Source organism: Neomonachus schauinslandi, chromosome 14 (assembly GCF_002201575.2).
Source record: "Neomonachus schauinslandi chromosome 14, ASM220157v2, whole genome shotgun sequence".
Taxonomy (NCBI): Eukaryota; Metazoa; Chordata; class Mammalia; order Carnivora; family Phocidae; genus Neomonachus; species Neomonachus schauinslandi.
In genome coordinates this window covers 88,733,149-88,757,122 of record NC_058416.1, presented here as the reverse complement: position 1 = coordinate 88,757,122, position 23,974 = coordinate 88,733,149, and the positions used below count along the sequence as shown (strand labels likewise).

Genomic DNA, 23,974 nt, shown 5'->3' with positions numbered 1-23,974 from the left:
TGCAAAAAATTGATGCGCATATACAGTGCTTTCATAAATACAGCCCAAAGTAGTTTGGGAGATTGGACCCGCTCCTGACAAGTGAGCTGCTTCAATTCCCCCATGAAGTTATAGCAACCAGAGGAAACAAAATAAACATGTTGGTGATGTCAACATTTCCCCAGAATTCATGCAAAAAAGAAAAGCTTCATGTACAACTTATTTGTTAAATAGTACTCCCTTTATTGAACTCTTGTATTTAGTAAAACCTCGTGTCCAATTCAAATACAAGACATTTCAGTAAGGAAAACCAGGACAGATAAAGTACGGGTATGAATCTACATACTGCCCCTGAACAGTGATGTGATGACATGTGGAGAAAACCGACATCCAGCAGGGACACTCAGTAAACGGTAAGATGTGACAAATCCCGGTGATAAAACTTGTACCACAATCCAACAGACCTTGAAGACGGGACTAGTTTTTTTTCCCCCTACTCATGTTTGTAAAAGAATTCCGGAAGCTGAAGAAACTAATTTCAATATACACACAGGGCAGGGAGTAGGGTGAGGGGAATGAGGAGCCCAGGGCACAGAATTTGGTGAGGCATTCACTGTCATTGTTGTGCAGGGCATGCTCCTGGCATCCAGCTACACCTCAGTCCCAGCCCTTTGCATACGTGCATCAAGAGCAGAGCTCGTTGAAAATAAGGGCTATATTCGGTTATCGTTTGCATATGTCTACTCTCAGGCTGTGGACAAGTAATGTCCACTGTGCTTTACAAAGACGTAAGAATAGAAATATCAACTCCCAAATTCTTTCCAACTCCCAGTGGTCGTTTGCCCTGAGGCAACGAGTAACATTCACAAGTTCTGGGTTCTTGTATTATCACTGAGCTGGTCCCAGAAAGTGGGAAAAACTGTTGTCCCAGGAGGTTCCCAGTATCTCCTTGTAATTGACCTAGAGGTATATCACACCCTGGCTTATAACCCAGCTGCTATAGCTCTCCAGGCCTCTGACACCTGCTCAGAAAGGGATTCCCCGCCCCAGACCGCCCCAAATGAAGCTTTGTTAAATCATCCCCTATTGCTGAACAGACTCACTGCTCCACCGTTCAAAAAACAGAAGGCATAAAGGTGAATACAAACGTAAGAAAGGAGTTCACATGTGGTCTTGCAGGCTTTCCGTATAGTCTCTAAGGTCCCGGGGACCCTCCAGCCCCGTGTCCTGACAGACCCACTTGATGTTGTCCTCACTGTCAAACAGGATGGAGTTGGTATATGGGCCACCGTCCTCCGGGAGGATGGTGGTGTAGGAAGTAAACTTGACTCGCTTCCGCTTTGGGCCCGATGGATTTATAGGCTCACTTTTAAGGTCTTTCTCATAGACATAGTCAGAGGGTCTGAGCAGTTGACTATGGAAACTCTTCTGGGAACCTCCATTGAGAAGGAAGTTCCTCTCCTCGAACTGCAGTCCCCTGTCTATCAGGGTCGTGCACTCCTCCGACGGGAGGGTGATGTCCACGGGGTTCTCCAGAAGTTCTACTTCATTCCCAAGCCAGACCCAGTCATGGGAATGGGGGATGTTGCCTTGCTCGCTCACGGCAAATCTTTTGTGTCTGTATTTCCAAGCAAAGGCCACACAGTTGATCAAGAAGACCAAAATGGCCAGGCAGAAGACACAGAGCAGAGCGTACATGCCGATCTCCAAGTCACTTAACCCCCTGGAGGTCACTGTCAGGTCACTGGGATTATTGGGTTCCGGTAACTTCCCTTGAGTGGGGAAGCTTGTGAACGCGTCTGGACCGCCACTCTTGAGTGACTTCTTATCCTTTCCTTCCTGGGGAGACTGTGGGGTTGTGCTTTTGTTGCTACGTTCCTCTTGGCCAACCGAGGCGCCATGTTGGAACCACTCCTGACCTGCTCTCTCCCGGTTTCCTTCACGCTCTATGGAATTACTGAGGTGGTCCTTGTATTCCCGACTGATGCCCTCAATATTGTTGGTGCCTCCTTGGTGCTCATCAATATTTGGTTCAAATCTGACCTTGACATTCCCTTTACCCACGGCAAGAACACTCTTCCTCTTGGTCTTCTGACAGGGCTCACTAATCATCATTTCTAATTTAATCAAGGGCCCTTGCCCTTCACCCTGTGCGACCACAACCGGCCATCTGGACTGAAGGTTTGCTTGGACAGACACCACCATTTCATCCAATGATGACACAGTAACTGAAAAATCCTTGGAATCATAAATGTCTAAGGGTGTCACCGAACCATCACCGACCAAAATCCAACAACTGAGAAAAATGAAATTAAAGCATTATGTTATAGTTTATTTCCTTCAAGTTTGTAAACATGTACACAAATTTATAAACCACACATGTGGTTTCTTATGAGATATGTTTCAAATACACAGGCAGAGAACAATAAATATGTTTTAAAATCTGGATCAGTTGCTATCATACATTAAACTGGCATAATCAGTGGGCTGTAACCACACTGGTGTGAGGAGCAAATTTGTATACTGTAGTGAATGCAGTCCTGTGTATATTAACTTAGTGAATGTCATATAACAGAATTTGACTTTGAATTTTCCAAAGAGTTTGAAAGATCACATGATGCATTTGAATCAATTTCAGATGCAGCTACTCAGGCTACTGCTCAAGATCATATTACTTCACCATTCTTTATTAGAAAGACATGCTCATTTGAAGTATTTGAGAAAAGATGTATTATGGGGACTGGCATGCTTGAAAGACACAATGACCTTGCTATAATTCGACTGGATTTGCTACAAGTTTAAAGATGGAGCAGAGTTTTAAGTTTCCCATAATTAATATAAACCAACAGATGTCTGGTGCCTATTAGCCATACTTCTTTAAATAGCAGAAATAGAATTTGCAGGCATCAATTATTACTTATTTTAGAAAGGAGAACACATGTGATCCTTTGGTCATGGTCTACCAGGAGTCCCCCATCACAGATAACCCACTGCAAAGTAGTACTTGGACACATGGTTAGTGTGTAAAATATATAAGAAGACAATTTATCCAAAGTACCGAGCACTTTTCTCAGAGACAAGACAGACCAGAGAGAAAGCAGAAAGAAGCTTCAGGGACCCCCTGTCCTAGCTACGAGTGCCCTACTGATCTCCTCCAAAGACGTGAGAGGGAAGGAAGTGGTCTCAACTGACTGGGGACAAAAGGACTCTGGAATCCCACCTGCTGCGGGGCCTGGAGGACGTCCTGGGCAGACACCGTGGAGACAATAGCCCTCTTGTCCGCTCTATGAGGCTGCAGGGCAAGAGACAAGCCAGCCACCAGCTGCACGCCCAGGTCGGCGATGGTGACGCGTTCATCCAGCACGATCACTGTCTTCTCAGCCAGGATGGAGTCGGGCAGAGGTGAGAGCACCTTCAAAGGAAGAAAGCAAGCTCCAGTCTCTGCTGCACACACAATTAATGAGGGGAAACAGAAAGAAAAAGGTAAAATGCCTACCAAAAAAGTGGGGCTTGGTAAGCAGGTGGATGTCTTCTTTTCGATCATTTGTTTGCCACCATCCTTTAAACCCCAAAGTGTGCTCTCAGTGCTAAGTCTGAGAAAGTCTCCAGAAAGTAGGAACTAGCTCAGACCAAAACAAAAAACCAAAAAGGCAGAAACCTGCCCTTCGCTTTATCCAGCTGCAGTGACTGATGCAGGAGAAGTCAGCTGCCACGTTAGCAGGACACTTTCCTCCCAGGCTGAAGTGTCAGAACAGCCCTTTTATTTGGGGCACTGCTACCATTTGTACCCCCCAAGAAACACTGTTCTCTAAAATCCAAGATTATCAGAAACCTTGCTCTTTGAAATCCCCGTCGTCAGGCAGAATGGACATCCCTCTCTTGCCTTGAGGACCTAAGTCACTTGGACGCAGAGAAGCAAATCTGATTTCCAACTCCAGTGCAGGATTTCAGATGACGCAACGCCCCCCATGCACATGAGTTATGCATCTCACTAGCAAGCAGGACCCTGGGTCCACAGTAGGGTCCAGACCAATGCCAACAGCTCAGGGTGTCCTGAGCTACCCACACTCTGCTTTATTGGAATCTTACCTGCCCTCAGCCCTTGCCGGCTTCCTATCAGACTCTATCTCTTTTGTCCAATACGATTTCCCACATTTCCTCTGCGTGGTGGTCTCCCTAAGAGCAATAGGTCCATAAACCGGACTTTGTCAGACAATAGATTTGCACCCGATGATCTTAAGACAGATGGTCTGGGGCTAGGACAACTTGTTGAAATGCAAATGGTTTAGAAGAGCATTTTTTTAATGTTTAATCACATCCCCCCCATTAAAAAGCAAGGAACTATAAATAGATCAACCTAATATATTTTACTTCCTTTGATTTATACAATATTAGTCATTTGTTTTCTTCAAAGAGCTTGATTTAATTTAGTGATAATTCCCCCCAAATTAAAGGATATTATCTCCCTGCTGGTGTGGGCCCATTAGAGCACAGAAAATGTAACATTTTCCTCAAAACTAATAGTTATATTTTGACAATCTTTTTACTAAAAATATTTAGAGAAATGGTGTCTCGCCTTCTTCCCCTGATTAATATTTGTTCTTTGAGTAGTTAGATGTTTATAATGTAATAATTGTAGATCCTTATAGCATCACTGAGCTCGCTGGGAAAATTCAGTGCAGAAAGGAATCTTAATGGCCTTAAAAAGTCATTTCACCTCATAAAACATCAATTTGCAACCAGAGTGATTCAGACCTGGACTAATGTAGTATCAATAAACCAGCTTTTGCAAAATCACATTTGGGCGAACCCTAAATGGTGATGTGATAAGGAATATTTAAACACTTTGTAAAGATAATGATCTGCTCTATAATCTCTTCACAGCCATCCTATTAAAATTAACTATGAAATATTTTCAATAATCATCCAAGAAAAGAGAAAGCATGACACTGGGGAACTATGCGTGTGAGTGTAAATAAGTATGACAAACAAAATGTGTCCAGACATCGCCAAATGCCCCGAGGTTGAGAGCCGCTAAGACCAGGGACATAAGGTTGCTTTCATTGTGTGTCTCAACATAGCATCTCCTGGTGAAAGGGTGAGAAATCTGATCTCGAGAGCATCTCTAATTTGCAGAAGCTTCTCTGTGGTTAATAAAACAAGAATTTCTGAATATGCGGTCTAAAGGCTGATGAATTCTGTGTATTGTGTTCATTGCTCCCTCCCACGTACCAACACACACTTGCACAAAACTGCCTCACACAAATGTATCTGGACACAAGCAAAGAATGGGCTGAGTATTTGCGGAAAGCGCCAAGCAGTGCATTAAAGCTGCCGTGGTTACCCCCGGCTCCCGGCCCACCAGGGTCCTGCCGCCCTGGAGCTGCGCGATCCTCGGCTCCTCCACCGTCATGAAATCGGCCACGAGGTTGGTGATGTCGAACTGCCAGTCGGGGCCCAGCATGTAGCTCAGCTGACCCAAGTCGGGCGCCTCGGCCACGAACTGGGTGAGGACGCGCACCGTGGCGTGCTGATACTGCAGGGAGCAGCCCCTGCCCTTCTTCTCCTCGTCCTCCTCGTCCTCGCTCTCTCGGGTGGGCCTGGGGCACAAACAAACAGGATGAGCCTGCTCCTCATCAGGCGTGTTTTAAATATCCTCAGTTTTCCAGCAACCGTAGGGCTGTGGTCATGAAAACACAGGACCTGGCTCCTCTCCCGGCCAAACGTGTGTGTCCACAGATTCATTTATAACCTCTTCAGCCATCAGGCCTGTGGGGTGTTTTCCCGGTGTTAGAACTGTGGCTTCCCACCCAGAAGTCAAGAAACAAAGACACTATCTCTCGCCTTCAACTTGTTTTCACTCAAGCACAAGATCCAGGCAGCCGGAGAGGCGACAGGAGGATGAAGTGGAGGGTCCGCGGTTCCGGAGCTCTGCTGCACTGTGGAATCGCCTGAGGGTGACCCCGCGGCCCTCTTTCAGCTCAGAGCAATGTAATCAGAATGTCTTGGGGTCGGAGCTGGGAATTCACCTATTTCAAAGAGCGCCGGCGATTCCAATGGGCAGCAGTTTGGGAACCAGTGGTTTGAGCTCCAGAATGTAACACGACTAGCCCCACCGCCCTCCCGCAGACAAGGGACGCGAGCGCTCTGATCCTCATTCTCCTCTCCTGGGAAATCGGGGGTGCCCACCTCTGCTGTGGTGGTAGCAGGAAGGGGACCGGCCCGGGCCCTGTTGGTTGGCCTGAGGCCGGCACCTGACGCGTGCGTGAGCAATAGAGTTTGAGAGTGATCGTGTTAGACCCTGCGAGGACAGGTGCTAGGGGAGAGCCCGGTGCAGGTCAGCTCGGCTTCTAGGAGAGGCCCGGGATCCGATGGCTCTGAACCCCTGTGGTTGAAAGGGGCTCGTTATGAAGAACAAGGCACCCCTTCCACCTTTATGACTCTCCACTGAGGACAGAAGACCAGCTATTACAACAAAAGATGCTCAAAATCGCTCCTATCGCTTAGAAAACCCCGAGGGTTTGGGGAGCCGGGAGCCACAGACGGAGACCCAAATACGTATTTCTTATAATTCACGGTATCACGGGGTCCAGCGAGGCATCGGCTCTTGGATAAGCTCAGCGGCCACCACAGTGGCTGTCACTTCGCACATTTGCCTGGTTTCCAGCCACGGGGCTACTTCCGGTTGTCCACTGTCCCCCGGAGGGGCATCGGCGGCCGCCCGGCACTAAGCAAGACCCCGTTCTCTTCTAGCATTGAAATCTGCCCAGCGGCGCAGGGAGAAGAGCCGAGGGGCCGATAGCAGCCCATACTCTCTTGTCAAATAATAGCATCCACGTAAGCGGCTGTTAGACTTCGTAGGACGTGAACGCTTTCCTCTCTAACCCACTTTCTGTTTACACACAGGATAGGCACTTCATCCCCGCATTTCGGCTTTTCTTCTGCCTCAAAAAATCAGATCCTCAGCCCCAGGCAGTTATGGGCTCCCTCATTAGGCCCCCATGCTGGGGAATTCATTGCCTGAGAAACACTTGATTCCTTGAGCTGATAGCTATTTCCAAAGTCAAGGCAAAAACCACCACAAAAATCACTTATTTATGATGAGATTTGGGAAAGTTTCCTTTTCTTCTTTCTCCCTCCAGGGTGTTTATACCCGGTGTCTCTTTATAGACTCTGCTACACCTGTTATGGAAGAGCTATTATAAAAGCAAATTTATGTTGCTGTTTTTTGCTTTGTGACGATGTTACAAGCATGCAAGCACTTGGCTCTAACGTGGGCCACTGCATCTCCTGGTCAAATGTTTGGACAAAGGGAACACAGGACAACAGCTGGTAAGGGGAGCAGCGGGGATAAGGAGCTTGGGACCTTGCTCACTCACTCCCAACCTCTATTCCCCGGTTCTTCAGCCCCAGGGAAGCCAAGGCTCCAGTTTCTCAGCAGAGGTCAGAAATCTGGCCTTTTTAAGAATAATAATAATAATAACTTTTGTGGTAAGAACACTTAACATGAGATCTGCCCTTCTGAATTTTTAAGTGCAACATATAATACGTATGTTTTCCAGACCAGATGAAGCATATTTAAGGAAAAGATTCGGTCACAGGAGCAAGATGTTTGGGAATTTAGGCTTCAAGTTCACCCCCCACTGGATGTTCTCGCAGACCACACAGGTACCACCTGCTAAGATCAGTGCAGCCAACAGGAAGCGCTCACTGCAGCTCTCGACCTCCTCCTGGCCTTAGGGGGATGCAGGGCAGGTAGGGAGAGAGAATGGGGCCACCCAGGTTCAGTCCAGGGTCTGAGAAGGGATTCCAGGTTGACTTCTAAGAATTCTACTAGTAACAGTCTAAAAGGCAAAAGCGAACCAAACAGAAGACAAAAGACATCTTCCTTACCCTGAAAAATAGTAAGTATTGGGTCCTTATTTTTCTGAAGAAGTCCTGCCCCTCCCGGTTTCAGTAAGAGTGAGAAGTGTGTCTTCAGGAAGGTGGTATTTCAGAGGGCACTCAGATTACAGGCCGTACGTCTGTGCCCCTTACCCGCAGTTTCAGCAGATGATCCTCTTTCTGACTTGTCCTCAGAAGGTCAATAGTAGCCTAACTATAGGGTCTGTGCCATTCATCTCATCACGTGGGTATTTATCACCTCACGTCGTCACATGAAGAGGGGTTGCACTGGTTATCCACTCTGTGTGTGTGTGTGTAGTACATACGTAAAGTAAGTATATATATAAATATAAAATGTAATGTATAATTATATCTATTATATATAGTAACATACTCTATATAGTATATATGTATAGTATTTTATATAATTATGTATGTTTTAATGAATTATCGTGCACTTCATATATATTTTATATTTATACAATGTATAAATATGTTGTATTTGTATGCATTATATGCATTATATATATGCATTATGTATATCTATGTTATATAGTATAAGTATAATTCTATGCATGCTTTATGGGTTATTGTGTGTTTCATGTATATTTTATATTTATAGGACATAAACGTTTTACTGTACATGCATTATACATATTTATGTTATAGAGATATAGATAGAGTCCTTGGATTATAGAACAAGAATATGAAGTGCTATTATCATTCCCAATCGCCTAAGAAGAAGCTCAGGACCGGGCAGTGCGAGTAAGGAGCCCAGGGTCACTGAGCTGTAAGTGGCAGGACCAGGACTCACATCTGCATTTTCCACCATCACACAGTAATTTAGAAGAAAAGCAGGAGTTTAATCTGTGTGCCCACCCCCACCCCCACCTGGAGTTTGCCACTGTATCCATCCAGTCTGTTTCAACTGCAAGAACCTGGCCATGCATTATTATAACTCCTCCTCATCACCCTGCTTTCAACCTGACAGATGCGAAGCTCCAAATCAAGGAAGAAAAGCTACAGAATAGATGGTACGTATCTCACACATACACGAAAAATGCACACACCTATATGAAGATAGGCATACTGTATTAAAAATGTAGCCGTCCTTTTTCATCCAAACCTAAAGGATATTTAATACTCTTTACATAGCTTTGCAAAAAGGATTGCTTATTCTCTGCCACTTAAGGAGCACTTAGATCAATTTTTGGTTTTGCCTTGTATTCAAATAACCCCCGAAATCAGAGCAGGGCTAAGAGTTGCCACTCTATGTGGAGCGCTTACCATGCATTGGGCAATGTTCTTAGAACTTAATATGTACTGTATCCATTTAACCCTTATGGTAGTTGTATTAGGTAAAGTGTTCTTATTCTTCTCCCATAATGCACCAAATGAAGTTCAGAGAGGCCAGTTCCTCAGGGGTACAGAGCTAGCAAGAGACAGAGCCAGGATTTGAGCTCATGCCACCTGGATGCAAAACCTGTGTTCTGAACGAGTTTGGGTGAATAGCTCAGCACAAATACACAGGACAGAAGACAAGCCCTTCTGTCTCAGGCAGTGTGTGCGGCTAGGATTCAGAAGATTGAGCAGGCAGAGAGAGCTTCATGACCGATGCCCATGGTCTTCCAACTAAACTCCCAGGGTGAGGGGCCAGGATCGCCAGCTCGGTGCAGTGACTTGAGTCCAGGGAACCTGAGCCCACTTGGCTTTCCCCTGCCTGCCTGTGTCCCAAGGTCGGACACTCACTCTCCTAAGCACTAAACATACAGAGTATGCAATAATTAGTAAATGAATTGGGGTTCTGTATGGGCAAATAAAATTTCAAAATAAGAAAAACTGATTTATTTGGGGAACATGTATGAAATGGATTAGATCTGCTTGGGCTCTGTAAAATGGTAGAATTTCTTTCTGTCTTTGAAACTTCTTAGCAAATTGCTGTGATGCACATCACATTCTGGTATAATACTGATTCCATAATGCAATCGTTTTCTTTCTCCCCTACTTTTTTTGGCGAGGTTTTCTGAGTTGGGGGAAGACACTGTTTTTAATTACATTTCCCTAAAGATCCCATGAGGGGGCCTGGGAGATGAATATATTCACTGGCTGTCTTCCCCTCAGACCTGAAAAAAGGGTCCACTCTTCACCTTATTTTGAGACACACACAACATCTCCATGAGAGACTCTTGAGACCTCTCTCAGTCCACCTCCATTAGATGGCACAGAATATTTCTGCATTCTATTTGATGGCCCTCACTATGAGAAACCCAAGACATGTTAGTCTTTTTCCTCCAGGGAAAAAGCTCTGCCTCCAGACACTTTCAATAATGCTTTGCTATTTCTAGATAAGTATCTTCCAAAACTTATTCCTTATCGAAATTTCAGAGCATCCTGGGGCCAAAGACTAGAGCTCAGTACAAAGTTTTAGCATATGCTTATTTGTAGGATGTTTTCATGTTCTCATCTCATCTCTTGACTTGGGGGATTTTAAAAGCACCACCAACGCTTGTTAGCTTAGGAAAAGATCCAAACACTTGGTATTCATCAAACGGTGCCGCAGAAGGGATTAGGAGCTGTTTATCTGGTGAAAGCCCAGCATATGGCCCTGCCCAGCTTCCCCAGCCCGCTCCGACCGCACTCACTGAGCCTGCTGGAGAGAGGCGCCGGTAATTAGGTTCCATTGGCACAGATGTTGAAGCCAAAGCTTAGATGTTTGGGGTTTGCACATAAATTAGTCGCACATACACACACAAACACACATAAGGTATTTGGCAGGATAAACAGGTTTTCAAGGGGGAAAATCAGAGAAAGTTCTGCAGAATTTTTGCAACTCCTATGAAAGCTTCTTAGGAAATTTCTATTAGGACAAGAAAAAGCACTTGGGAAATAGGAGAGTCATGCATTGTTTATGTATGGCAGGGGCATCAGTAACAGAGAGTTTACCTCTGTGATTCCCGGGACGGACCTAAGTCAAGGCAAACCATGGTCTCTCAACCACCTACTCCACAAAGAGAGACTGGAAGAGGGACTTTGAAAGACCCAAGCGGACAGGACCCAGCAGACACAAGACATGGTCCTCGTTGCCAGGAGAAGGCTGGCCCTCCAAACTCACACTCTCACTGAGTCTTTCCTCAAGAGAACCAGGAATTCAGAATCTACCCAAGGGGGAAATTCTTGGTGCATAAGTGATGTGCTCAGCATTATAAAATGCGGGGCCATTGCTGGAGCTTGGTGTTCTCTCCACCATGAATAGAGGCTAATGACATGCTCGCCTACATGAGACTTTTTCTGAGCTGCCTGAGAAAATTCTGTCTAAAGCACTGAGCTCCTCCACTGCCATAACCCTTGATTAGGTGGTGTGTCACATCCACTGTACCCAGAGTCCTGCCTCCTCCCCACACTGCCAGGGTGAAATTATAGAGGTTCCTTCCTTTATTGGACACCTAGATTAACACTAGTGGTACAAAACGAACTCAGCATCATATTATCCTGTACAACCATAGTATAATTCAATTTACAATAAGGTAATTTACCCATAAATTCTCATGAATAAAGGAGTGGCAGGAAGTACTGTTCGGACGAGGTAAGCAAGCACAACACAACACAACACAGCCCTGCATGGACCAGAACCACAGCACAGTGTCGGGTCTGCTGCGATGTATTTGGGGATATTGAGACCAGGCAAACTGGGATGAGCATATTTCATGCAAGGGAGGCGGCCAGCACACCTAGAATGAATTGTTTCCATGGAGGAATGTTGGCTCTGCCTTTTTAGGGCATCAGATTTTTTTTTCAAAAGAAGCAGGACATCCAGGTTGAAAGCAAAATCTATCAGATTTCAACACTGACCACTAATAGGAAAACAGTAAGACATGATACTGGCCAAACAAAGCAAGTCTTGGGACTGTATTTACCTTAAGAATTGCTTTTTTACAGTCTTGAGCATAAGCTTTGCTTGACAGTGTGATTGCAATACCCAGTGAAGGAAACTGAGGTAGGTATGAAACCATCTAGTACCAATGTGTACCTCATTGATAGGATGCTCCAATCCCTATCAGACACTCTTCCTGCCTCCCACAGGCTATAACAGAAATAGGAAAGTTTTCATCACATTGGTGAATGTTGATGGATCCTTATAGGCTCTGGGAGGGAGGAGAAGGGGACTTGTCCCGAGAAGGAATCTGGATTCCTGGGGAGAGGCGTACAAGGATCAATTAGTGATGTCTTCCTTGGACGTGTGCTAGGGAGCTATGACATGCATGTCTTACCTCTACCATTTTTGCTACAAATTCAAGTCCAAATCCATGGAAGTTTCTTCAGATCCCAATAACACAAAGTTTCCAAGATGCTTCTTGGCAGCAATGATTGGCATCTTCATCTCTTATGTGTGAGAGCCAAAACTCACATAAGCAACATTTCAAACAAATAATTTAGTGTCCATGCTTCTCGCTAAAATCAACTCTCTTTCTCTTGTGGTAATAATCCTTAGTACTCATGCCTCACATAGTTATCTGCACACACTGTCTCCCCTCGCGGACAGGAGGGGACCATGGCAGGAGATCATCTGTAGTCCTCTTACAGAAATTACTTACCTGCCTCTGAGAAATCAGCTGTGATTTTTTAAAAATTAGGATAAAATTCACATATCATAAAATTCACCTCATAAAGTGTACAAATTGGTGGGTTTTTAGTAGATCCACAGTTGTGCAATAATCACTATCTAATTTTCGATCATTTTCACCACCCCTAGAAGAAACCGCACACTCATTAGACTGCACTCTTCAGTCCACACTCCCCTCCCCCACCAGCCCCTGGTGACCATTCATCGACTTTCGGCTTCGACAGATTTTTCTGTATTGGACATTTTTTATAAATAAAATTATACAATATATGCCCTTTTGTGCCTGGCTTCTCTCACGTAGCATAATGTTTTCAAGGCTCTTTCATGTTGTAACACAGATCAGGGCTTCATTCCTTTCTACAGCTGAGTAGTCTCTTATGTGGATAGACCAAATGTGCTTATCCAACCATCAGAAAATGGGCATTTGGGTTATTTCTACTTCTTTGATATTATAATGTTGCCATGAACATTCGTGCATGAGTTTTTGTGCAGACTTCTATTTTCATTTCTCTTGGATATATACCTAGAAGTGGGATTTCTGGGTCTTATGAGAACTCTACCTTTAATATTTTGAGGATCTGTTAAACCATTTTCCAAAGGAGTGGCACTGACTGACATTCCCACCAGCAATGTCTGGGTATCCCAAATCCTACACCTTCCACAGCCATGATTCTGAGAACAAACCCTCCACACAAAGTATGAGCTGTTCCATTCCAGAATTCTCTACCCATCCATAAGAAAACATTTCAATATCTTCTTTCTTTGGGTTGTCTGTCAAAAGGAAGAATTCTCCATTGGGGGAGGATGACTACACATAAGGGACCTCTTGCAGAAACTAAACTGTGACACACAGGCACCAGCTGAAATATCTGTCAGGTTCTGTTTATCAATTTAGACATTATTTCTTTCAAATACCCACATATCAACTACGAATGCTCTTTTTAATGAACCAACTGGAGTAGGCAGCCATTAAATGGTGCACTGAACAGATGACTGGGTATATGCATGATTGAGTAATGATTGAATAAATGCATGATAGATGGATGAATGAACAAGCTCAGTGAATATTTACTGAACACCCTGTAGGAACCAGATGCTGTGCTCGACGTGGAGTCAGAGTGAACAAGAGACACGAGAGCTCGCAAAGATCACGTTCTATTGTGGGAGATGGACAGAACCAAGCAAATAAACTAGTTGAAAGGGAATGTCAGCTGGTGGCAAATGCTATAAAGGAAGCCAAAGGAGGTAAAGGAGTGTAGTGGCTGGGCAGAGAGGTCAGAGAAGCTGGCAGGATCCAGATCTCATGGCCCTTGCCGACAAGGTCATGGGATGGAAGAAAGAGAGGTTTTGAGGATATTATGGCTCCTTCTAGTCTGAGTCCTTAACTCTTCAACAACGTTGTCACCAATGTTTCTCACTGGTCTCCTCTTAAGCATTCCAGTGGATTATTTTGATCCTTGCAAGAGAAATTCAGAAATCCTCTTTCCTCTCTCCTATCCACATCTGACATTATTGCCTGAATTTCATTATTTCCAAAGCTCATTTTCAAAAACTCTCACCCAATGACCAATGTCCAGTGACTCCTCTCTGGCCAGGGGGTAAACTCCAAATTCCTTTGCTCAGCTTTACATTTGTCCTTCTACACTATGTCCCAGCACCTCTCCTGCTAACTGTGCTTCAAGAAAACTGGCATCTCCCAATTTCCCAAGCACATCGGGCATTAAAACAACAATAACTAGCTGATGCTTCTTCAATGCTGAGAATGCATTATTTTTCATTGCCTTCCTAATCAAATTTCCTCTGTTCCCTCCTAACTCCTATATCTACTTCCAGACTCTTTTCAGTCATTTCCCAAACCACTAAAAAGTGTACTGTCATCACCTGCCGAGATGACATAGCTCTTTGTCCTAGTTTTAGCTGAACATCTAATAAAGCACACTGAAATCCTGTCAGAGGTGGGACCCAAGTGAGCTGTTCATCTTTACACCCTCCACACACAGGACAAGGAATAGCACAAAGTATATGAGGGATGGATGGAGGAATAGATGGAGGGAAGGATGGAACGACGGATGGGTGGATGGATGGATGGATGGATGAGCAAATCTTCCTCCTTTCTCCTTGGCAAAAAAGCCCTGCCCAACAGGAGAGCATGTGAGCCAACCGAGTCCCTCAGCTCCCTCCCAACACAGACAGCTCAGAAGTCACTTGCAGTAAGATATATTACCCAAGCTGGATCAGAGCCCTTCACAGGAGCTTTGGGACTGAACTTAGTTGGAAAAGATTCTTTTCCTTCCTTATTATAGAGTTGCACTGTGAAGCTACTTGTGGCCATGGTCCTTATTTTATGGAGAAGCCTGTTGGGGGAGGTAAAACATGCATAGAAACAAGAGACACACAGAAAGTGTCTGGTCACAGTTTCATCTCTGGCTCCTATCATCCCTAACGCCCCAACCTTCTAAATATGGGCTTATGAGGTCTGGTCTATTCCTCTCCTTGCCACCTTAGAAGTAGAATTCAGTGGTTCTCACCCAGGGACAATTTTACGTCTAGTGTAAACAGGGATGTTGGGCAAGGTCTGGAGACGTTTTGGGTTGTCACAATTCAGGCAAGTAGTTGGCACTGTTATCAAGTGAGTGGACCCTAGGGATGCTGATCCACACCCTACAATGCACGGGACAGACCCTCACAACAAAGAGTTATCAGACCTCCCCTGTCAGGACTGAGAAACCTTGAACGATTTCAAACTCATCACTTGCAACAAGGATCCCGACAGTACTCACGAAGGCCGTGCTCTGAGGCTGACAGCCGTGCTCCACCCAGTGAGGCAGACCTACCCGCTTACCTCTGCAAGTCAGCCCGCAAAACACCTGTCCTACAGAGCGAGAGTTTCCATGTTAAAATAGTCCATTTTCGTCTGTATGTTGTCTTCCCTGCAACGCATATGGAAACCACTTTCCTTTCCTTCTTGATTTGGCTCCATGTTACGGCCAATCTTTGAAGTTAAATCAAGTAACAGCAAAGCTTCTTAGCCCTGGCTTTTGCAAACAGCTCTATCAATATTCCATGGTTTATGCAGGCTGCAGATGTGGCCCTATTGATTGGGCTTGAAAGAACTCCTTCTTCCCAGAGAGTAGGTGTCTCCTTCTCCAAAATTTGCAGCCTCTGTGCTGACAGGGCTTGGTCCCCAAAGCTTCATCAATCAGTGCGGCCACTGATTCCTTAATGAACCTGTGCATAATGCAGAATATGATAGCTTCGTATTGACTCAGTCTCAAGGGATGCCGCCTTTACAGAGAAAGGCCCTCTCTAAATGTTTCCCATTTGATTTTGGTTTTGTTTTGTTTCATTTTTGTCTCATTTTGCGGTACCCCTTATCTTCAGCACACACTGAAACGAGATGCCGCCCCATGTGAATACCACCAGTCTGGATGCATGCATCAGTGCTGGCTTTCCAAACGCTTCCCCGGAGGGTCAAAGACTCTGATTGGTCTTAACACATTCGCTGTGGTCCTTCGGCATCTCCTATGACGCTGGGGTGCCATCCGGGTTCATGGGGCCCTCCACAAATATACTCCCCAATGAAACAATCCTTGAGGTTCACCAAGTGTTTCTTGATTTGTATCATCCGGGGTGGTAGCTCACAGCCGACCAAACACAGACTCTGGAGTGGGGCGAATCGGGACACAAACCTCATCTTACGTGTTTGGTACCCAGATGATGTGGGCATGTCTACCCCCAGAGCCTTAGTTACTGTAAAACGGGGATACCATCTCTTGTACCTTAAAGGACCATTGCAGCCCTCCCTTTAAGTAACCAATGAAAAGGACTCAGAGAGAGAACTAGGCACCTGAGAATCATTCCTTAATGATTCCTCAGGATGTGGGGCTGGTGAACTGAGATCCTGATGTGTGGATTGTTGAGTGATGTGAACCAGCGTCTCATCACTTCCCTGAATCCCACTCAGGTTGAATTTCTGTCCCGCGAGACTCAAGGCATCCGAGTTAATGCAGTAAGTTCTGCAGGAACCAGGAGGAAGGGATGGTAAGCTGACTGACTGCACGTGGCAGGCGGTTAAACCCAGAGGAAAGCACCAAAACAGAAATGAAGGTCTTCTTTGCTCTCACGGAGCACGAAGTGAATGCATCTGTAAACGGAACAAGGCAGTAAGCGCCGGGGGTAAGCAGCAGCTAAGAGCATGGCTGTCCCGAGGAGGCAGTTGCAGGGGCTGCAGGTGGCCCAGGGAGCCCCAACTCCGGCCCCGGGGAGACGGAGAAGCCCTGGGCCCAGACAGAAGCTGGGGAGCTTGCAGATTCCTGCTGCCACATTAAAGGATTTCAATTAGGAATGTCAGTTCTTAACAGAGGTCGCCAAAACAGTAGTGAAAGAAAAAAAACAACAACCCACAAATCTGTCTAATTAATAGTGAAATCATAATCTACACAGCAGGAGCAGAAGGTTAAGAACGAAGTGTTCTCCCCAGTCCAGACAACAGGAAATAGATGCTGTATCTCCGACTAGAAAGGATTGACAAATGGTCAATTACAGATTTATTTATTTTTTAATTTTTTTTAAAAGATTTTTATTTATTTATCTGAGAGAGAGAGACTGAGAGAGAGAGCACATGAGAGGGGGGAGGGTCGGGAGGGTCAGAGGGAGAAGCAGACTCCCTGCCCAGCAGGGAGCCCGATGCGGCACTCGATCCAGGGACTCCAGGATCATGACCTGAGCCGAAGGCAGTCGCTTAACCAACTGAGCCACCCAGGCGCCCGGTCAATTACAGATTTAAAGGAAAACAAACCTGGGCGGTAACATCCGAACTGCCTGACATTTTATATTTAGATGCTTGGCTCCTGGTGACGGACGACGGGAAGGAAAAGCACGCCCAGTCATTCACGGGAAGTATTGGGAAGTATGGCCAAAGAGGGGCAAAATCCTCTGAGTCATGTACTAAGAGCCATAGCCAAGGTTAGAACTCGCGCTGACGTCCTGTGCTTGCTAATACGAAAGGGGCTTCTAGGCATGTGTGCACTCTGCGTGCATGGGTGAGCTCGCTAGTGTGCATACCGAAATGCTTACTGTACAGTGTTAGCATGACCTCGTGGGAGCGCCTAGTTGTAATAAGAATAACAGTATTGTTCATAGCGGTAGTAAAACAGAGCCCAAAGACGCAGAGGTAAATAAGGCGCAGTCCCTGCCTTCAGGAGGGTGGAATCTCAGGGAAGGGCCAACCTCTCCCAAGCTCATCCTCATAAAACAGGCCCGGGAGGGCAGAGAGGGGTCTGCACAGGCTGATCCCAGCCCAGAGCAGGACAGCCGTGGAGTAGGAGAGGTCAGGAGGAAAAGCCCCCTGGCAGAGCAGGGGTCCTGAGCCAGCTTGGGACCGAAGCGTGGTCCCGTGTTTCCACGGACAGAGGGCCTGTCTCAGGAATGAAAAATTCTAGACAAAGTCTGGTTAAACCAGAGAGACCCTTGACCCAACTTTGCATCAAGGAATCATGATGTTTTCAGTTCCCTAAGCCAGGACACTTTCTTTATGAAGAGAGTATGCTTGAGCCAGCTGGATTGCGTTTCTACCGTAGCCAACCCAAATACCGTAATTAATCTAGGAACTTAGGGTCGACTTGCCAGTGCCCACTGCCTCCCACCTGGGCGCGGGCACCTGCAGGCAGAGTCTTCCGTAAGGTTCTCACCTCAGTTCTAAGGCTCCAGCATGTCCCTCGATAGGTCTACATTCAAGAAGCACGTCACTGACCAGGTTGTCCGTCCTATAAATGCACCCATTTCAGGAACTCTCGGTAGGAGAGCTCATCTGGATTTGGATTTAGTTCACATTAACCCAGGAAATGCAGCCGCTGTAACGGGTCTGCTGATGTTCTCCAGAGGTGATACCAGATTCTGCTTAGTGACCAATTTCCTGTACATTTCTGAGCACAGAGCAGCTACCTGCAGATTTCCTCTGACAGCTCATCCATCAGGAGACACCAGCCTTGCCTTACCCAGCGGTAAACGAAGTTTGAACACAGATGCTTCCCTGTGGCAGAAAAGGCTTTAAAATATTGATGCAACTTTTTGGGAGTCTTTTAGCACCTCATTAGTGTTCAGTCCAGCAGACATTGGGAACCTGGACACTTTATTATTGCGGAGTAAGTCGGCAGGCACTGCCTTCCAGAGCAGCAATGGTGTTTTAGCTCTTTCTCTCCAAGAATGAGAAAACAATCCACCACGCAGCTGATGATGGGTGACTGGCTTCTGGTGTTCTGGAAGCGGAGGATCATCGGCAAACAATACAGTTACCAGTAACATAAAAACAGGAGCCCAGCCTCCAGCCGGAAAGATAGATTCTCAAAGGTTACAATATAATCACACCCTGGAAATCACATTTTTTCTTCCTTCCTGGAAAGACCTTCAAAGAAACCAATGAAAAAAGAAAAACGAAACATGAAACAAGGCTTAGAGGGGGCGCAGTTAAACACAGAAGTGGTCTGAAAACTCACAGAAGCTCGCTCCACCTAACAGATCCTTTTGATGGAGAAGAAACAGGAAGACTAATTGCTACTAGTTTCTGAGAATGGCCTCTGCCTACACACCCACACTGAAAATTCGGGAACGCGCAGTGTGTAAGGGGCAGCTCCGGAACCAGCAAGCACCTGTGGGCACCTGTCCGCCGGGCGACCTGGGGAGAGCAACTTAGTGTCTCTGGACCCCCGACCCCACACCTCTAGCATCACGTGATGAGTCGTGTTACCTACCTCAAAACCACGTCTGGGTTCAATGAGTCGGTTCATCCGACATGCTTACACACAGTGAGAACTCCAAAAACTGTCACCTGTTCTCTCCATCAGGCTGGCTACAAGCCTCCGCAGGCAGGAGACATACCTTTCCCATGTGGTAGCTCACAAACTCCTCTGCACACCACTGTGCTTGGAGCAGATCACTCCATGAAGCAAAAGCACACTGGGTCATAGCCCCTCCGGTCGCAAGCCCAAGTCAGATCGCTCCGACAGAGATGCTCCAAATACCAGTCCTCCCCTCCTTTAAGTTTTCCAATAGCAGGGCCATCCCTGGGGATGTTCTAAGGAAGACTATGTGACCGTGGGTAGAGGAGCTCACTGTGAATTTGGATGGAGCTATAGACTGAATTGTGTCTCCCCAAATTCATATGTGGAGGCCCTACCCCCACTGTGACCATGTTTGGAGAAGGGGGCCTTTAGGGAGGTGATGAAGATCCAGTGAATTTAGAAGGGTGGGACCCCAACCCAAGAGAACCGGATCCTTATAAGATCCTTCTGAGAAGAGGAATAGATACGGGGGTGCGTATCCCGTGTGCATGTGCACAGAGAAGAATCCATGTGAGGACACAGTGAGGAAGACACACCATCTGCAAGCCAACGAGAGAGGCCTCACCAGACACTGACCCTGACGGCACCCTGCTTCCCGACCTTTGTGACAAAATGAATTTCCATTGTGTAAGCCACCCAGCCTGTGGTGTTTGGTTTTGGCAGCTCTCACAGACTCACACACATGTCCCTAATATCCATCCATCCTACAAAGGTACTGAGTACTTCCATGTGATAAACACGGATGAAGAAGACAGAGTTCTTAGCCTACAGGGCTTCTAATCACGCGGAGGTTAAAAATCATACAGATACCCCTACACGCAAGCTTCGTGTTCCTAAAGGGGCCTGCAGACTTACTCCCAGAGTAAGTCTGGGAAAAAGCCAGACAAAAGCCAATGTGGAATCTAATTCAGTGGGTCTTAGAGTATATATTTTTGACAGACAGAATGCTGACTTTGCCAATGAATTATTTAGGTGCATTCTTTGTTTCCAAAAAAGATACCGTTCTTTCTTGAAATGCCAGTTCTGCTCACCCCATCTTTTCACGGCCCACTCCTGACAGATCCCGGGGTGCAGGGTTTAGGCAGAACAGGTGTGAAGGGATGTGGGACACACAGTTACAGTGCTAACTTGACCTTCTCAACAACCTATGTGGTAAGCCCTATTTCCTTCTCTTCCATATACAGATGATTTGTCTTTCATTGACATTAAAATTGGACCTAAGAGCTACTGGTCAACAAAACAGAACATTTGGAGTGAAACTGAAAATTGAGCTAAGGAGGGTGAAGCATCTTTGTATATTATACATGTGTGGATTTTTTTGCCCTCTAGAGAGAATTGTATTCATTCATTCATCCAATCATCCATCCATTCATTTCTGCATCAAATGATACTTGAACATATATTTCTTTCCTATTTCTATTCTGTGCAGTAAGATAATAAGTAAACAATCAGATGGTGCAGACTCCCCGCTTGGAAGAATCCATCCTCACCAGGAAGGTTAAACAAGCACAAATAAATATTTTAAAGTGCCCATTAGGGGACGCCTGGGTGGCTCAGTCGGTGAAGAGTCTGCCTCTGGCTCAGGTCATGATCCCGGGGTCCTGGGATCGAGTCCCGCATCGGGCTCCCTGCTCAGCGAGAAGCCTGCTTCTCCCTCTCCCACTCCCCCTGCCTGTGTTCCCTCTCTCACTGTGTCTCTCTCTGTGAAATAAATAAAATCTTAAAAAAACCCGAAAACTTGATCTTTCCCTATAAAAAAAAAGTGCCCATTAGGAAAACTCTGAAAACTGGGGATAAAAAGAAGTCATTCCCGTTTGGGCAAAAGTACAAATGTGGAGAAATGTTCTCAGAAGCAGAGCTGAGGTTTTCCTGGCGAAAGCAGCATCCCACCTGTATCTGCAACCTCAGCTGCTGTCCGAGGTCCCAGCTGCACGTCCTGACACCTGCCCTGGGCATTCCCCATGTGCCCGCCAGCCTCCACCGCAGCACGGGCCGATTCTGTGTTAGTGCTTCTCTGAGCAGGTGTCCGGGCCCGGAACCTGCTTGGTTCCTCACCACCCCACAGCTGGTCGGGCGAACACAGCGCTCAGCCGAGATGGAAACAGAGACTCCTGGACGCCAACACCCACAGTCACAGCCACCATGGTGTGTCTTCTGCTAACCACCTCCTCCGATAAATGCAGTTACAATGTCACCTTATCTAACTAAAAAGGGACCTTTGAGTGTAAACACTAAATTCCTAAAACCTTGCTTAAAACAGAGGAGCAAAAATGCCCCATGAAAGCTGATTAGATGTGTTTTGCACTTTGTGAAGTTCTGTCAGCAGAGAAATATGCAAGGAGCCCCAGAGCTCATGCATACTGACTACGAGTCTTGTGGTTTATTATACTCTCAATCTGCCCCCGTCCAGAAAGCCTCAGGAGTCACAGCCAAGCCCGAGATCCAGCACCAGCCTCGGAAGCTGACTCTCATGGTCACTTCATTCCATTTTTCCCCCTTTTTGACTTCAGATGCCTTGAGTTATGATTTATAAAGCTCCAAGGCAGCTGTAAACTTCAGGCAGAGAAAAACTAGGGGTTTTTGCAACAACTTAAATCATGATTTTCAATTCCCGAGCCGGGCATCGGATAACTCAGAAGTCTGCCTGGGCTCACCATTTAAACTCTATTTTGGGGGCCTCTGATAACACGCTATCCTGGCGGTATACACTTTGAAAATCCATCTACCTGTTGGTCTCTGAGGAAAATGAGGAAAGACATCTCAAATAGGATAATACTTAGAGAAAAATTCAATAAAAATTCAGGGCGGCTCAAAGCACACTTGTGGTGTCAAGGGGGTAATAGCTAATACGGGGAGACGGGAAAAGTGGAGGAAACTCCCATTATCACTGTCCCTGTGGATGGAGACCGTCCATCAGTCGCCAAGACTAACTAGATAATACCATCCACCTGCCTGCCCCCCAGAGTCACAGTGAGGAGGCCGGCCGGTCGGCCGGTGGGCTTTTTGTATCGCTCACCAAATTCTCTTGCTGAAGTGCATCCATACACCTTGCACAACAGAATATAAAACAGGTGAATAACCTTGAAGCTGGGGAGGCAACAATAAAGATAAATGTCCTTCCGTAGAGAGTGGGGACATCAGAGCCAGGAAAAATCAAAGCGACCGGAAAGCCAATGAGGGTAAAGACCACTTTTCATGCCTGGCACCTGAAGAGTGAGGGGTCACCCCATGTTTGTTAAATACATATGAAGCAGTGCTGCTCGAAACACTCATTAGGAATTTCTCTCTTCCTCATATCCATGTCGCTGGGGAGCCATTCTGGGAAGCGTGACCCACCCACCCTGGCCACCACTGGTGCGTCTGTCGGTGAACCTGACCTGAACCGGGCCTTGAGGCAACAGACATGGGATTGCGGGGTGACGTCTCTGTCTTGGCTCTTTTCTCGAGAGGTAGGGACATAAACTCAGGAAGAGTTGGTGGCCATTTCGTGCCGCATAGACTGAAAAGCAGAGAGAGTTGTTCTGTGGGAAGAGCAATAAGGAGGCATCTTTGCAGAGAGAAGCAGAAACCGGGGCTGGTTCCAGGCCATCCTTACGCAAGGGGTGGTGCGTGTCCCGCCCTCGACGCGCTTGGTGTCGATGAGGCCCTCGGCCCTCGTGATAACAAACACCGCATCACCTTGAGCCCACGGGGGAGTGGGGGTCGCTGGCCTAAAGTCTCTCCATTTTCCACTTAATCCTAAAGTGCGTCAGGCCTTCCCACTTGTACACATTTTTCACTTATTGTTCAGAGATAAACACCAGCTCCTGAACACTCCCAAACACCCCTGGCCTTGCTCCAAGAGAGGTAAGATGAGTCAGTATGAGAGGCTCTAAAGTCAGGGTCACAGGTGTGGATCCAGCCCTGCTGTGCGGCAGGCTTCCTGGGTCATCCAAGCCAGCAAAGTCCTCTGTCCACTTCCTCGTCTCTAAAACTGGGAGTCACAGGCCATGTGACCGGAGTTCCCCGGGCTGGACAGGGATCGGACAATGACAAGAAAAGGAGGGCGGGGAGGAGGGGAGGAGAGAGAGTTCTTAAACTGACAAGCGGAGGAAAAGTCAGCTGGAACCCTGAAAGGAAGAGGTGTCTCCCAGATAAAGGCCTCCAAAGGCCAGCATGGTGATGGGAGTACAGAACCGCCCAGGTGGACACTGAGTAACCCCCGCCCACCCCACCGGGGGGATATTGGGACACGCATCTTACAAAAGAGGAGGCTCAGAGACAAGTCATTTACCTGAGGTCACGCGGCTGGCCGGGTGCGGGGCCGGGAGGGGCCAGACCCGCGGCCGGTGCGCCTCATCCCTGCCCCAGAGCATCCGTGGGCATCGCGTGGCGACAGGCTGTCCTTGTCGCTGGGACCAAGGTGGGAGGTGAAGCGTGTTGTTTGCACTGTGCTGGTCGCTGAGTAGAATCGTTATCACGTCACGGTGAATAGAGCATTCGAGAAACTGCTTGGATTCAGTCCATGGCTGAGTCAGTCTCTGCATTTGACCGATAATGAACGGGCAACATGAGGCCTTGATGTTCTGACTCAGGGCCCGGCTCCATCTGCAGGGTCTCAGGTGGGAGACAGGTGTCTGTCAGGTGTCCGTGGGTGGGGAGGGCGACGCGC

At 46.7% G+C, this 23,974-nt stretch overlaps 1 protein-coding gene across 1 annotated transcript; it reads right to left on the bottom strand.

Moving 5' to 3' along the window:
* Positions 1 to 975: 975 nt before the first annotated feature.
* Positions 976 to 21,286, bottom strand: LOC110588274 (transmembrane protein 132B-like). Its single transcript, XM_021698575.1, has 5 exons — positions 21,214 to 21,286; positions 7,624 to 7,714; positions 5,314 to 5,579; positions 3,204 to 3,396; positions 976 to 2,275 (listed from the first exon to the last, which is right to left on the bottom strand). Exons 1-5 carry the CDS (start codon positions 21,284 to 21,286, stop codon positions 1,141 to 1,143), a joined length of 1,758 nt encoding a protein of 585 aa, XP_021554250.1. The 3' UTR covers positions 976 to 1,140.
* Between the last annotated feature and the right edge of the window lie 2,688 nt (positions 21,287 to 23,974).

What these genes read in the sequence shown, in the direction of transcription:
- LOC110588274 (XM_021698575.1), bottom strand. Translation starts at nt 21,286, where the DNA reads ATGGGGAATGCCCAGGGCAGGTGTCAGGACGTGCAGCTGGGACCTCGG. An exon ending in GTGGTCTGCGAGAACATCCA is followed by an intron (nt 5,580 to 7,623) that starts GTGGGGGGTGAA and finishes TTTGTGCCCCAG; the next exon opens with GCCCACCCGAGAGAGCGAGG. An exon ending in GACGTCCTCCAGGCCCCGCA is followed by an intron (nt 2,276 to 3,203) that starts GCAGGTGGGATT and finishes CATTTTTCTCAG; the next exon opens with TTGTTGGATTTTGGTCGGTG.